Source organism: Gadus morhua, chromosome 17 (genome assembly GCF_902167405.1).
Source record: "Gadus morhua chromosome 17, gadMor3.0, whole genome shotgun sequence".
NCBI classification, from domain to species: Eukaryota; Metazoa; Chordata; class Actinopteri; order Gadiformes; family Gadidae; genus Gadus; species Gadus morhua.
The window spans coordinates 15802445-15819653 of NC_044064.1; the positions used below are offsets into that span (position 1 = coordinate 15802445).

Consider the following 17209-nt stretch of genomic DNA (forward strand, 5'->3'; position numbering starts at 1 on the left):
TGTATGTTTCCCACAACAATGATGAACATTGTTACATGGTTTCATTTTCCCTGCATCCACGTATTTAGTTTCACCTCATGGTCTTAGCACGATACCAAGACACTCATAAGTACATATAGCATGAAGGTGTGACGTCACTTGTACGTGTTGGTTTAATACTTGTAATGTTATAGATCACATTGATCAATTCTAAATAAAAAAATAGTGTGTGTCTGTGTGTGTCTGTGAGTGTGTTTCACAGATACGTTCCTACTTGAGGCAGAAAAACTCCAGTTGTTCACTAAAGTCATTTATTGGAATTGTTGAATTCAATTTGAACCACATCTCCCAATATTACAGTTTCTGACATTTCTGGCATTAAAAAAAAAATACAAAACCCAAAATAACCTTGGATCGGCCCTATTTTTATAAATGGTTGATCAATCAATTCAAAATTTCATAACACTCTATGAAACATATGTCTACCATTCTGATGATGGCGAAGATAAAGTATTTTGTGATGTATCTGTAACATTAGCTTATTTAATGATGTTTAATGGTGTTTTAATGCAAAACAATTAAACGTAGACCAAACCACATCAAATTCTAATAATATGTGAAAATTCCTTTCACCCAAATAAAGTCAATGTTAAAGTTGTCTCATGTTTTCCTACAGGACTATTAAGTCTGGCTTCGATTCCCTGTGAAGCTCAGTTGATTGGCGCCCATCATTAATGCATCATGAGATTTCAATTCCCACTGGGGTAACACGACTATCCAAATAATCCTTTATGGTGCTACTGGGGTACAAACGAAATTGTTAGCAGAAGTACTGCTAGTCGTCGTACATGTTAGCCTGAGAATATGTCTGCCTGCGTGTGTTTGAAGTTCAACAGGGGAGCGTTATTAGAAAAACAGGACGGCTAGTCGCCCGCTGTTATCTGAGTGAAGAATTTAGGGCGGAGAGATGGCGTGAAAGCTGGAAGACAGAGGAAGGGGCTGATGCATGGAGACATTTGGAATGGTTCCAAGTTTCTGTTTAGACACAGAGACAGAGAGGGGAGGGGAGATCTCAGCTCTGACAATGGCCGGGGTTTTGGGCCAAACATTTGCGGGATGTTTAGGATGTACCGCTAATTTATAGCTCAACAGTGAGGTTCGAGGTTCGTGGACAAGCTCAGAGGGAATCAGTTGAACCACCATTGGATGGACGCTTGAGCGGTATAGCAGTCAGGAATGAAGTGTTGTACCATGACGACAGATGGAACACAACATAGCTATACACTCACCCACGGAAACTTCAATATATACCAACACTATTGTTAAAGGGGCCGGATATTTACAGCATAACAATATGGTGTTTGTAAGGCACCCCCTCTGGCCAGCGGTTGATTGTGTTGTCCATTTCCGAGCGGGGGTGAAGCTTCTCAGACACACATAGTATGTGTGTCACACGCAAATTTTGACGAAGGTACTTCAAAAGTATCAACTAGGTCGTAGTCATCAGGATAGCACGCTTCCTTCACGCTTCCTTCGACTTATTTTTAAAACCTTATATTGTGTTCAAATACGACCTGACACAAGGGGTTCAAGTAAACTAACAATACACTATATTAACGACAAAGTTCATTAATTGCTAATCTCTCGTTATATGGGAAGTCATTGGAAAAGTACCAGACGCAATGGTTAATTCGAGTAGTTCCTTCACTCTCAAAAGGATTATGTACACAGTCTTTTTGTTCGGTTTTCCCAATTGTTATTAGCTCTGAATTAAATCAAATACATCTTGATGTAAAGAAACCTCTCTCTCTTAAATCCATTATTTTGGCCTGTATTTTTTGGTTTTCAATCCTCCACGCTTTCATCTCTCTTCCATCTCATACGTCTCCCTTCCATCCATCTAGCTACAATCGATCGGTCTTTATTCATCTCTCCAGATTGCTACCCAGCCACACTCCAACCACCCATCAATGTAGCACCCATCGATCTATCCACCAATCCATGCAACCATCTCCCCATCTACCCATCGATCCATCCATGTCTGTCTGTCTGTCTGTCTGTCTGTCTGTCTGTCTGTCTGTTTAATTTAGAGTCAGATGAAGGGGCTATACAACTAAAAGCCCCCCTATCCCATCTTCTTCTCTCTCCTGCAGCGTGGGGAGTGGCAGTGAGGTGTGGCGAGAGATGATCCGGAAGAAGATCTTCCTGGCCTTTGTGGTCATCAGCACCGTCAGCCTCCTGCTTCACCATGGGGGGCACCTGGAGAGCTGGTACGCACACACACACACACACACACACACACACACACACACACACACACACACACACACACACACACACACACACACACACACACACACACAAGCGCACACACACACACACACACACACACACACACACACACACACACACACACACACACACACACACACACACACACACACACACACACAAGCGCACACACACACACACACACACACACACACACACACACAGGTTCACACACGTGTGAACGGGTGCAGACACCCAGCAAAGAAAACCCTGTATGCACACATTTCCCCTTTGATTTTTAGTTTCACTATCAGACTCAGACACACCCCACAAGCCACCCACTGTTTTTCACCCGATAAAGTATGAAAGTTGAACCGGTTTGTTGAACAGAATAAAATGTATTTATTTAATTCTGTCATTGAATACATAATTGATGAGCCTTGATCTGACTCGAGAGCATTGTTGAAGCCAAATCTACTGGACCGACCTCTCCAATCCAATAGGCAATCCATTTTGACCATCCATTTCTCTCTCTCTCTCTCTCTCTCTCCCTCTCTTCCTCTCTCTCCCTCTTAAATGCACACATGTGCACACACGCTTATGCTGCACCAATTGAGGCAGAATCCTTTTCTTCTGTGGAAGTCGAAAAAGTTAAATGTACAGATCTGGGAAGAACCAGCTCCAACTTGAAGCATCCGCTACTTACAGCTGTGGAACAAGGAGCCACAGCGCATTGCTGTATAGGGCCCAGGGACCAATTAGAAGAGAGGAAGGAACAGTCAACGAGAGAGTTAGCAGAAAGTTAGCCGAGCGGCTAGATGTCAAGGGAACAGTCAACAAGCTCTCCTTGACTGTTCCCTTGACATCTTCTAACTTTTATTCTGCTCAGGTTCTAGTTCTTTGATACTTTTTCTTCTTTGTCTAACGAGGCTCTCTGCTCCCCCTCCTCTTCATAGCAGACTACTCCCGGCGTCTTCTCGAGGGATAATTCTCTCGTTTTTAACTTATGCTGAGTACACATGTTGTGAATATCCAACACTGAACTTTAGGCAATTTAGTTTTCAATGCTTTTTTTCATCACCATATTTAGGCAGAATATTTGTTAAACATAAAAAATAGAAATTGTGTGGATTTCCTACCATTCACATCGGAGCATTAGAGTGGATGCAGGACACAAATCCTGAACGGTGACCATAATAACAGCAATCAAAGTACTAATAGTCAGACTGAGAAAAGGCGTGTAGTTGGAAAAGCCAACTTGTCATGTTCGCAATATTCCATGGGCATGCTAATACGCTCATGCTTGTAAGGCTAATGAGGGAGCACGACAAGTTTCAAGTCCCTGTACCGCTTTGAAGCCGACATGTGATTCTGATGGGGCTGATCGCTTTTCTTTGATGGCGAGTTATAGCACCCCTGGTCACCAAAGAGGTTGGTCCTTTTCTTTTTGGAGACCTGCTTAAGTGCGGCTTCTATACGTGGAATGGTTGAAGTCAGCGTTTCTTCCCCATTAACTTCCATTTAAAAAAAATACCTTGGCGAGACTTTCAACACAAAACTTTCCACATAACCAAAGGGGGTCGTCCTTGATGGGCGTACCAAGTTATAGATCCCTGGTGTACTCTGAAGCAGACTCGATGAATAAATAATAGGGGGAATTTGCATAATGGTTTTTTTTTTTATAATTATAAATTATTATAAATACCATAAGGTCGGGCATTAGTAAGGTGCATCTGTTCAAATGTTTGGGTCCACTGGTCAGTTTTTCAGGTTATTTTTAAAGTTTTTTTATGGGTCATTGAGGCAAAAATATTCAGCATGTAAAATAAGGACTAAATACCAAGTTTCAGAAATTGACATGACCAATTAGGTTGACTGCAAGTTATAGCGGCCCCTCTCGACTTTTTGGAGACTTCCTTACTTCTAGTTTACATTTGCCTGTTTCATTTGACAACTCCCAGTTGTTCAGGTTTGGAGTGGTTTTATGCCTAAACAACTGAAGGAATAAATACTATCCCCAAATAAGTCAGAATAATCATAACAAAAAGATGAAGACACATGATAACAACAGTGGGGCTTTCCAACCACACTAACCAGATGTGTCCCTTCACCCTGTCCCATTGCAGGACCATGGAGGCCTTCTACCTGGGCTGCCCCGTCCTCTGCTCCTTGCCGTCACCGTGCCTGGAGCCCAAGCACACCCACGTGGCCTTCCTCAAGACCCACAAGACTGCCAGCAGCACCATGCAGAACCTGCTCTTCCGCTTCGCCGAGCGCCACAACCTGACGGTGGCGCTGCCCATCCAGTCGTGCGGCCACCAGTTCTGCTACCCGCGCACCTTCACCTCCCACTTCGTGCACCCCCACACCCTGCCGCCCTCCATCGTCACCAACCACATGCGCTTCAGCCGGGCCGAGCTGCGGCGGCTGATGCCTGAGGACACGGTATACATCACCATCCTGCGCGAGCCGGGCCTCATGTTCGAGTCGCTCTTCAGCTATTACAACCAGATCTGCCAGAGCTTCAAGCGTGTGCCCAACTGCTCCCTGGAGGCCTTCCTGGAGGAGCCCCTGCGCTACTACCGGCCCAAGGAGAAGGACGCCATGTACGCCCGCAACACCCTGACCTTCGACCTGGGCGGCGACAAGGACCGCTCGGCCGAGGACGTGGGCTACAGCCGGGCCTTCGTGGCGGAGGTGGAGCAGGCCTTCGCGCTGGTGATGATCGCCGAGCACTTCGACGAGTCTCTGGTGCTCCTGCGCCACCTGCTCTCCTGGGACCTGGAGGACGTGCTGTACCTGAAGCTCAACATGCGCACGCTCAGCTCCAAGCGGAGCCTCTCGCCGGACCTCTCCGCCAAGATCCGCGAGTGGAACGCCCTGGACGCCCGCCTCTACGACCACTTCAACGCCTCGCTGTGGCGCCAGATCGCCGCCATGGGCCCGGCGTGCGTGGCCCGGGAGGTGCGTCTGCTGCGCAAGCACCAGGACCAGCTGGTGAGGAACTGCTTCGGCCGGCGCATGCCGCTGATGCGCTCGGCCTCGCAGATCAAAAACAAGGACCTCCGACCCTGGCAGCCCAACGCCAAGGTGGACATCGTGGGCTACGACCTGCCGGCCAACCTCAGCCAGGTGACGTCCAGCCAGGCCCAGGAGAACTGCCTGAAGCTGATCATGCCAGAGGTGCAGTACACACAGCTGCTCCTGCACTCCCAGTCGCTGCTCTATCGCCGGAACTTTCAGCAGCGTACTCCGCAGCGGCCTCAGACCCCCAAGTTGTCCGTGAGGTCGGTGCTGCCTCGCCGGCCCCCGGCCGCGTCCCCACAGGGGCCCGGATCGGGCCCAGGCTCCACGTCAACATCCACCCTGCGGCCTGCTGGAGGAACCCAGGCTAGAGGGGCGAAGCCTGGGCAGGGATCCTCACCGACCCAAGCCTTGTAACCTGACTGTAACCAACCCGGTCTCATCCACCTGCTTAAATATAACCAGATTTGACACTTTCAAAGTGAGTGCAGTGTGTAGGCGCCATGTACACTTTTGCGTGCAGTTGGTCGGCCAATCCTTCGCTGTGGAGAGCCGATTGAACGGTCATGACATCACCATTGATCTGGAAAACAAGAAGGCTCACATTTATTTTGGGGAAACGTGGAAAATGTTTCGGACATGATTAAGAAATAATATTGGCGATACCTGAAAGAATAACTATTCATAATAACTATTTAACTACGCTAGAAACGTTTTCAAAACAAATTTTAATGATGAAACTATATCAAAATATTACATTTTCCCTTGAGAAGCGACCGCTTTAGGTTATGCTTGGTATTTGAGGGCGTCTGCTCTCTACAGAAGTCAATGAGAAGGATTGGCGGAATTGTCACCTGCATGCCAAAATTGGATGCTCAAATCGTGTTATTTATACGCAGATAGGTTAGATCGGATGTCTACAACAGACTTGATAGAGGCTACAGTGCCCCAATAACTATGAGTGCCAAGGCGAATCCAAGGGATAAACTTCATGGTTAAGGTTACTTGAATCATCATCCATCCATCCCTCCAGGAGATGCCCTATAAATAACAAAAGACCAGACGAACCAAATAAGAAGGGTGACCGCCAAGATGCATTGATTGTAATAATAATGGACTTGATACCTAGATCATGAATCAAACCATCTATTGTCACTTGGGGTCAAATCAGCATCCTTGGTTATCCCCTTACCTCCTGCTTGTTCCCGAATGATCTGTGCACCCGTGAGTGTGTTTTTGTGTGTGTGTGTGTGTGTGTGTGTGTGTGTGTGTGTGTGTGTGTGTGTGTGTGTGTGTGTGTGTGTGTATGTGTGTGTGCATAAGCTTTCTGGAAAATGAGCCCCCCCAATGGGAACAGACCGAAAGCAGCGCAAAAGCGCGTTTTCGAAGAATGTCCAAAAATAAAAAATAAACAGATTCCAGCTCATAAACCCGCAAGGACCAATCCTCTACTGACTACACTCACAAGAGGCACATCAGATGGAGAGGAGAAACTACTCCAGCGGGAACCAAGTCCAAATAGAGATGGGCAGCCAGCACTGCCCGGAGAATCACCGCAACATCCCCGCTTCAGCTGTGAGATGACCGAGGTGGGTGACCGTCATCATCATTATGCCTTTGTGTCCCTTTTTGTACCGTCTGCCCCCATAGCCTTCAGTCTATTAGCATACACCTTTTCAAATGAGCCGTTGTCCAGAAATACCTTGCGGGTACTGTGTATGTTTGTTATTATCCCCCACAGTTGGGTCACTTGGGTCGCACGGGAGTGCGACAGGTGTCAGGTGTAGCATTGAAGTGACGGTTCTGTCAACCAATCAATGGACGGTGTGTTTAGCCTCACCTTTTCGGCACCCTTGCAGAGCGCTTGGTACCCCAGCTGAGGAGTACCGAAAAATAAGTAAGGCTAAGCTCAGCTCAGCACGCTTAATGCCTGACCCCGCCCAACTTTTGGCGGGAGAAACGCGAAAGACCTTAGCGCACCGCACCGTACCGTACCATACCGTACCGTACCGTACCGTACCGTACCGCTCGGTTGAAACGCCCCATTAGAGAGCCATGCAGAATATAACACTGTGATAATGCTCTCTCTCTCTCCCTCTCTCTCTCTCTCTCTAAAAACTATACGCTTGTCTGCTGCTGACCAATGAGGCAGCTGCAGATTCTAACCACGACAGTTGAGTCGAGTATCGGACCGCAGCTGTTACGTTTAACCACAACTGTCTGCATTTGTCATTTGGGATTGAATTCATTCTATGGACAGCAGACAGCTTCAGGTTATAAAGTGATCTCACCTGAACGTTGTATTGAGCTGGCTTACCTATCCATGTTCCATATTCTTGTTATATGTAGAAAAGTGCTCCTTTTGGTGATACAATAATGTGGTCTTTTTGACTAAGAGGGTAGTCAAATTCCATGCCTATACATTTTTTTTTTTACAGGCCTATACCTTGCTCAAAGGTACTAACCCTATAACCAGGCATTGGAATATATGTTCCATCAGTATCAATCGCACTATCGCTGGCAAATAAAATGCCCAACAACATTTTATTTCTTTATTTATGGTGTGCTTGCAAAAACCTGTGTGTGTGTTCGCCCGAGGGTGAGAATGAGTATTGTGAATATATTTGATGGTTAACGTGCATGGGAAGGTTGTATGTAGGCCAGCATCACTCCCAGTACATAATAACACACACAAGCACACACACACACACACACACACACACACACACACAAACACACACACACACACACACACACACACACACACACACACACACACACACACACACACACACACACACACAAAGTTTTGCTGTGACCTCTAGCCTTTAAAGACATATGCCTGGAATTGAAATTGAGGATAAACAAGTGAGGGAGAATGTATATATATGTGTGTGTGTGTGTGTGTGTGTGTGTGTGTGTGTGTGTGTGTGTGTGTGTGTGTGTGTGTGTGTGTGTGTGTGTGTGTGTGTGTGTGTGTGTGTGTATGTTTTGTTTATGCGTCAGCGTGGCGGGGTCGTTAAGGTCCTTCGGTGGGGGGTCAGGGTCAGAACAGGAGATGAGAGCAGATGACAGGATCAGGGGGGCCATCTGCTAGCACCAGAGGCTAGCGTAGCATCAGGAGCCTGTCATAACCTCGTTAGCAGAGCGGCTCTTTTACAGCCGCGCACGTTTGCTGTGTTGTGTGGTGTTTCTGATTGTGTGAGGTATTTGATGTGATATTTCTGATAGTGTGAAGTATTTTTGCGGCGGTAGCTCAGGATGGTAGAGCGGGTTGGCTGGTAACCACAAGGTTGCTGGCTCCTCCTTGAGTGTCCCTGAGCAAGGCACCTAACCCTTACTGCACCCGACCAGCTGGCTGTCGCCTTACATGGTTGAATCTGTCGGTGTGTGAATGTGTGCATGAATGGATGAATGTCAGGCAATATTGTGCTTGGATTAAAGCGCTATATAAATGCAGTCCATTTACCATTTACCATTTAACATTTTTGGAGCACCGAATGCTCCTGGTTCTAGCGTCATCCTGCTGTGTATCACCTGTAGGTCCTCTATCTACCGTGTGGGTTAAGGCAGCCATTTTGGATGAGGGGATTGTGTAATGTTGTGAGTGATGGAAGAAAGGGACTGGAAACGGAACCGTGCTGCTCGTGATGTGCACTGACTCACTTTACGGTGCATTAAGCACTCATAGCTAACATGCGAACATACATTGAACTTGATTAGAAAAGCTGGTACGCTCTCTTATCTCAAGCTCAAGGGTTTATCCAAACCACTGTGTTGGTTGCTTTAGTAACTCAACGATACATATTTTTTTTGATATTTATGTATCCGCTCGCTTTATGTATATATTTCTGTAAACCTACGAAGGGAGTACGCTAATTGAAACAATTATACCACTGCGTAAAACACAATGAATGAGAATTGAATAGTCAATGAAGTCAGAAAATGTGTTTATTTCTTAAAGCAGCTGTAAGATCATATTATGGTACGCTACTACATTTTTACGGAGCCGGCAAGAGGTATGGCTCTGGTATGGACAACCTTTACCACAGAGCTGCAGAAGCAGGGCTGAACACAGGTGTAACTCATGATGTTAATTATGACCTAGAGACACATAATTTACTCAATGAGCTACACCTGTTTTCACCCCTACGCATACACCTCCTTCATAAAGGATTGTAGCCAAGGAAATACACAAATAAATACATGCAGTGAATTCTGGGAATGTATTTGGAGGACCAGGCACTTTCAGGTACCAAAGTAACAGACAACCACTTCCCCTGGGAGAAGGAAATAATGGGGGGGAACAGAGAGATAGTGAGAGAGGAGAATGAGGAGCCTTTCGAACAGCACAACCCCTCTTGGTTTCATTCAAAGTCCAGAAACACCAGCATGGATACACCTTAAGCTCACACAAAAAACAAGCCTCTTTCCCCTAAGATAAGATCTAGCGTACTTGGCTAGATATTTTTTTATCTTTCTCATCTGGTGTCATTCTCTGCACTTTCTTTCTGGGTCTATCCATCTGTCGGTCTTTCGCCCTGACGTTCTTCCTTACTCACTGACTCACTGTTAACAAACATTTTTATCCTCTCTCTCTCTCTCTCTCTCTCTCTCTCTCTCTCTCTCTCTCTCTCTCTCTCTCTCTCTCTCTCTCTCTCTCTCTCTCTCTCCCTCATCTCTCTCTTTATGTCTGTCAGCGTTGTTCAAATCATAGTCCAGCGGCCCTCAGATCAGGTTGCCTCTCCTGCCATGCTGTCACATCTGTACCGACCGTTACAGAAACCCAATCAGGCATTTTTAATTAAGGAGCCTACATTATTGGCCGAGCCAGACGTGAAACTCCATGAGCCACGTGAGTGAATACATTTGTGTGTGTGTGTGTGAGAGTGATTGAGTGTGTGCGAAAGTACGAGTGAGAGAGAGTTTCCAACTCGAGCCACTTCAATCCTTTGCATTTACTCACCGTGTCACCTGATATACCTCTGTCACACACACACACACACAAACACACACACGCACACACACACACACACACACACACACACACACACACACACACACACACACACACACACACACACACACACACACACACACACACACACACACACACAAAAGGCCTTTTAGTGCTAGAAATTAAGACTTGCTTGGAAACTACAAGAACGATTTGACGCAAAGCCAAAGATGGAAAAGAGACAATAATAATGAAATAATACTATTTTTTTTAGAGAGAGAGGAGCTGAGGTGAGGATAAACGAGCCAGAGAGAGAGAGAGAGAGAGAGAGAGAGAGAGAGAGTGATTGAGATCGTATTTATTTGATAGGGAGAAGCTCATGTTTCCCACAACAATGATGAACATTGTTACACTGCATTCACATATTTCGTTTCACCTCACAGTCCAGTTTATTAATTAAATGTAAAAATTCACACTACATGACACTCTATAAAACATATTTCTAGACATCTGATGTAGTGAAGTAATTTTGATGTTTTTGGAACCTTATTTAATGATTATATTTTACGACAAAATAATCACAACCCAAACCAAAACCAAACCGCATCAAAATCTGTTTCAACCCAATAAAGTCAATATAAAGTTGTCTCATGTATTCTTACAGGACAATTAAGTCTGGCTTCTATTCCCTGTGAAGCTCAGTTGATTGGCGCGCATCACTAATGCATCAGATTTCAATTCCCAAATGAGCTAACAAGTCGATCCAAATAATCCATTACTGTGCTCATCGTCGTCAGCTGCAGTACTAGTAGCCGTACATCTTAGCCCGATAATATGTCTGCGTGTGTTTCAAGTTGAACAGGGCTGCTTTATTAGAAAAACAGGATGGCTGGTTGGCTGCTGTTATCTGAGTGATTAGTTTAGGGCGGAGAGATGGTGTGAAAGCTGGAAGACAAAGAAAGGGGGTGATGCATGGAGACATTTGGAACGGTTCTCAGTTTCTGTTTAGACACAGAGAAAGAGACGGGTGGGGGGAATCTTAGCTCTGTCAATGGCCAGGGTTTTGGGGGCAAAAAATGTGCGTGATGCTAATTACTGCCGCTACCTAACGTAGCTCAGTGAGGTTCCTGAAATGAAAATCCCATTAATATTCCAAACAGAGGATTTTTATTATTAGCCATAATGTCATAATTCTCCATGGTAGTCTTACCACGAACGACAAGATTGTGAAACAAAGCTATATGCTCCTGCAGTTATCAAACTTATTTTAAGTTAAACACGATATATTTGCGTTGTCATTGAGACATACCTCACTACCCATAATCCTTAAACATATCACAGACGTCTCTGATTGGTGGGGCACGCCAGGTCGGTGGAACCAGATGGCTCTCATATCTGTGAACCTGGTTGTTGTCATGGCAACAAGCTAATGACTGCGACGCTGTACACGACGCAGGACTCACGTACATGCTGACACACAAAAACACAAATGTGCACGCAAACTGCTGCTAAAGGAGCAATTTCATCAACAAATCTTGACGTTTTATTTTCTGTTTTCTACTCTGCTCACTCACTGTCACTCACTCTCTCACATTCACACTCGCGCATGCAAGAAAATCCTGCATTCCCCCTGTGACTTTTGGTTTCACTTTCAGACTCACACAGACCCACCCCAAAAGTCACCCACTGCTTTAAACTGGGTATAACAGCCATCTTATTTATTTAATTAATTCATTGAATACATAATTGATGAATTTTGGATTCCAGCTACAAAATCCTTATTTCTATACCCTGATGGGGGTGAGACATGCCAGGGCTTTTGTCTCCAGTTCTTGCTTTTTAACATTCCCGGGGGACAGAGCTGTTACCGGAGAACCCTAATGACCTCAGCGTTGATCTGAATCGAGAGCATTGTCGAAGCCAAATGTACTGGACAGACCTCTCCAATCCAATAGCCAATCCATTAAGACTGTCCTGATCCACCAGCTTTATAAGGTCGCACAAGAGAAAGAGAGCGACAACAACAAAGTAGCTATGCCTCAGAATCCTCGTTTTAAACACACAATAGTAAACTGTGAGACATTGTCTCTCTCTCTCTAACTCACTCACACTCTCACACACACAAAGACACACAAATGCATGCACACGTTTGTGCGCACTAAAACACACACACCCATGCGGCACTAATTGCGGAACGATTCTTGTCTTCTGTTGAAGTAAAAAATGTTGACTTCAGATCTGCACAAAAATGTGCAGATCTGAGAAGAACCAGCTCATTACAGCAATACAGCAGTCAAATAGGACGTTCCAAACACATGCCCCCCCCCCTCCCCCCCGTATAGGGCCCAGGGACCAATTAGAAGCAAGGAGGGTACAGTCCACGATCTCTCGTTGACTGTTCCCTTGACATCTACCCGCTCTGCTAACTTTTATTCTGTTCAGGTTCTGGTTCTTTGACATTTTATCTAACAATGTTTTCTGCTCCCCCTCCTCGCGTCTCCTGGTGTATTTTCGAATGATAACTCGCACAAAAAACAATTGTTATCATCTTATACTTAGTTCAAATGTTATGATTCATAACATCCATGTTATGTTTCATAATTTCATGCTGTATGATTTTTTCGTGTTCTATAATTTAAATGCTTTCATACCGTAGTACCACCATATTTGAGAAAGATTTACAGGCAGCACATTTGTAAAAAATAAATATATATATAATATATATATTGACTTGTGTGGATTTCCTACCACTAAAGCATTTCCTAGCAATACCCAATGATGATAGCACGACGGTCTGGAGGTGTTTAAGTGGATGCAGTACAATCGGTTAAACCTGCACTGCGACCGTAATAACAATTAAAGTACTGCTAGTTAGACCGCTGCCTTTGAATCTTAGGTGTTCACAGCGCTAACTAGATGTGTGTTTTCCCTTCACATTGTCCCACTGCAGGACCATGGAGGCCTTCTCCCTGGGCTGCCCCGTCCTCTGCTCCCCGCCGTACCCATGCCTGGAGCCCAAGCACACCCACGTGGCCTTCCTCAAGACCCAAAAGACTGCCAGCAGCACTGTGTAGAACCTGCTCTTCGGTGTCAACGGTGGCACTGCCCTGTCACCGGTTCTGCTATCCATGCACCTTCACCTCCAACCTCGTGCACCCCCACACCCTGCCGCCCAGCATCATCACGCCCGCAACACCCTGACCTTCGACTTGGGCGGCGATACAAGGCCCGGTCGGCCGAGGATGTGGGCTACAGCCGGGCCTTCGTGGCGGAGGTGGAGCAGGCCCTCGCACTGGGAATGATTGCAAGCACTTCGACGAGTCTCTGGTCCTCCGGCGCCACCTGCTCTCCTGGGACCTGGAGGCAGCGTCTCCTGCACTCCCAGTCACTGCTCTACCACCGGAACTACCATTGGAGCACTCTGCAGCGGCCTCAGTCCCCCCAAGCAGTCCATAAGGTCGGTACTGCATCGGCACCAGCAGGTCCGGCGATATTGCAGACAGCACCCTGCCCGTAGGGGCCAGGATCGGGGCCCAGGCTCCATGTCCATCTCTACCCTGCGGCCCGCTGGAGGAACCCAGGCTAGAGGCGCAAAACCTGGGCAGGGATCCTCACTGACCCTTGTAACACGACTATGAAAGACTTGAATAGAGGCTAGGGTGCCCAAAAAACGGTCCCAAGAAACCGACCCCTTCTGGTATGTGGGATGAGGTTACTTTTATCGTTGTCCCCGGCTATCCTTCCAGGAGATGCCCCAGAAATAACAAAAGACTAACCAAATGGAAAGGGTGCCAACGGAGATACATGGATTTGAATAATAAAGGATTTGATACCCCACCCGCTCTGGTTTGTGGGAAAGCCCTTAAAACCCAATTGACAACAACGAGTTCTCGGGAAGAAACACAGCGGCGCACCTAGTCGACCATTGAGCATTTTAGACGGAGGTACTGTTTTGAAGCGGTGGTGTTACCGTGTTATCGGTACTCGACGGCAAAGTGGTTCAATCGGCCTCACAGTGAGACAAAGTGAGCATTGTGGCCGCCACACTGGCCAAGGATCACGTTGCGTTCTGGGCCATTGTTCCCTTTCATTGAACCTCTTCCAGACTATCTCTTTTCACCGGCGCTGCGCTCTCCTTGGCTCCCGGCTCTTTAACACACACTACTGAACGTCCTGGAAAAAGACCTGATCAGCTGTGAGAGAGGAAGGGGAATCTCTATAGGTGCGTTTGCTTTGACTCTTCACCAACTCTTCTCGAGTCTCCTCTCCTTTGCCTTCCTCTTCCTCTCCTGTTTTCTCTAATGGAAAGCATACACATTTAGTTTGAAGTAAAAAGTTCTGGATGCTTTCTTTTTTGCTGAGAGAGAACCCAAAAAACAGTGTTTGGAGGACTGGAGAATGGAGGACAGACAAATGGACGGAGACGGGGCAAGAGAGAGAGAGAAGGGGAGAGGGAGTGAGAGACGGAAGCCACTTCCAAGGCAGTCGACCTGAATATCGCCAGCACATCAAATCCGTCCTGGGACTATTATTACCATGAGCCATGATGGCAGGACCAAAATACAGACTCAGACGAGCGGCCGTCTCTGTGCGGGACTCTGCCAACGGCGTCCCTCTCCCAGACTTCGAAAGTCCATCATCTCTCCCATTCTTCCATGACCCTTCCATGCCCTTCAGCCCTGCCTGAAGACCCTGACTCTCTGGCTCTGTGGGACAGCAGGCCCGTAGGGTCAGGCTAAAGTCCTGCCCTGGGATAACAGGCTATGCTTGTTCTTGAACTGGAAAAGTTTGAAAGTTTGACTTTTGTAGTCTCAAACTGGATTGTTTTAGTTTTTGTGGGGGTCGTGATGGGTGTGTGTGTGTGTGTGTGTGTGTGTGTGTGTGTGTGTCTGTGTGTGTGAGTGTTTGTTTGTGTGTGTGTCGGGTATTTACTGCAATAAGCTCTACAGAACAAATTATGTGAAAGGTATGGATGTAATATGTTCAAATCAGAATCAAATCTCTGTCAAACACACACACACACACACACACACACACACACACACACACACACACACACACACACACACACACACACACACACACACACACACACACACACACTAGCACAAACGCACGCTAAGACTAGCAAGCCCCCACATGCACACATTTACACAACCCGTTCTTCCATGACCCTTCCATGCCCTTCAGCCCTGCCTGAAGACCCTGACTCTCTGGCTCTGTGGGACAGCAGGCCCGTAGGGTCAGGCTAAAGTCATGCCTAGGATAACAGGCTATGCTTGTTCTTGAACTGGAAAAGTTTGAAAGTTTGACTTTTGTAGTCTCAAACTGGATTGTTTTAGTTTTTGTTGGGGTCATGATGGGTGTGTGTTTGTGTGTGTGTGTGTGTGTGTTTGCGTGTGTGTGTGTGTGTGTGCGTGTGCGCGCGCGCGCGTGTGTGTGTGTGTGTGTGTGTGTGTGTGTGTGTGTGTGTGTGTGTGTGTGTGTGTGTGCGTGTGTGTGTAATTGTGTCTGCGTGTGTGTGTAATTGTGTCTGCGTGTGTGGGTGTGTGTGTGTGTGTGTGTGTGTGTGTGTTTGTTCGTGTGTGTGTGTGTCAGGTATTACTGCAATAAGCTCTACAGAACAAATGATGTGAAAGGTATGGATGTTATATGTTCAAATCTGAATCAAATCTCTGTCAAACACACACACACACACACACACACACACACACACACACACACACACACACACACACACACACACACACACACACACACACACACACTTGAGGCAGCTGGAGGCAGGATTCTCAGCCCTATTGGACTTGGCCTTGGAGCCTCACTAACCACTGGGACGCAGAACACGGGGCCCGCGTGTTACATCTTTAATGGTCTCCTCCTTGGTACCTGCTGTACCAAGGAGGAGTGGACCCTCTTGGATTACACGCTCCGTGCTACATTGACGTATATCACGGGACAGGGGCACCGCACAATAGGGGGGGGGGTTATTTAATTGGCCCTCTTTCAAAAGGTTCCATCTCATGCTATTTAATGCGTCTGTTGTGTACCCCTTTACGTATGCTCCTGTGGCTTGAATGTTCTTGTAAAGGGGTTTCATCGTGGTGGAGGGGGGGGAGGGGGGCTGTACGACTTAATGTATTACTTCGATTTAACATTCAATGTGTCGGACGCAAAAGCAGCCATGAGAGCGGTGGGTTTTGTATATACACTTCTGGTATACTGGAGCCTCTCCTGGGAACATGGGCTCCCTCTCTGTTTGCCTTGGCATACTAATTCCAAAGCTGTGACAGGTATTTTTCTTCCCTGTGAAACACTGGATGCCATTTGCTAAATCTAGACTACTGTGATGTTGATTGTTCCACTTAAGGCAATACAAATTAAACAAGCCATTTGTTTTATTGGAATAAAATATACATTTCATACGTTGACATAATGCAAAACCGCAATGATTAACAGATGAATCAAGTGTGCTTTCTTTATGATGAATCATTAATGTTTGTATGTGTATAAGTGCCCTGGCCTAAAGTGTGTGCGTGTGTGTATGTGTTTGTACGCACGCCTGGTTAAAAATCCATTCCTGCTGTCAATCACACATCCTACATTCTCTGTCATAAATTAATTAAATCAACCTTCATTCAGTCTGCCGATCGCTTTAATCCAAAGCGAATAAAACGTCAGCCTAAGCATACAATAAGAACTGGATTACTACAGCCTTGATCTATAGTTAAGAACCATCTAAACCAGAATAGCGAGATAACAATATCGTTCTTTTATGGGTCGTAGTGCTAATGTGGTTTCTAAATTGTATAGCTCGACAAGCAAATCTAGGCTTCTAGAAAACTTGAGGTGAGCTACACAAGAAAAGGGGCCCACAGAGAAGGGGGCCCTGAACTAACCCTCAGGGCAAGAAAGTCCTGACAGCAGTGGCACTGTGCGGGGGAGATGGGTGTTTGCTGGGTATGTTGGGGACACAGA

General features: G+C 46.3%; 1 protein-coding gene across 1 annotated transcript in view; it reads left to right on the forward strand.

Moving 5' to 3' along the window:
* Nucleotides 1-15641, forward strand: part of gal3st3 (galactose-3-O-sulfotransferase 3) — a 39311-nt gene extending 23670 nt beyond the window's left edge. The window contains exons 2-4 of the mRNA XM_030338856.1: nt 2133-2249; nt 4377-6863; nt 13182-15641. Of these exons, the coding sequence (XP_030194716.1) occupies nt 2164-2249; nt 4377-5691 (1401 nt within the window). The 5' untranslated portion in view covers nt 2133-2163 and the 3' untranslated portion in view covers nt 5692-6863; nt 13182-15641. The remainder of the gene's footprint in view (nt 1-2132; nt 2250-4376; nt 6864-13181) is intronic.
* The last annotated feature ends 1568 nt before the right edge of the window (nt 15642-17209 follow it).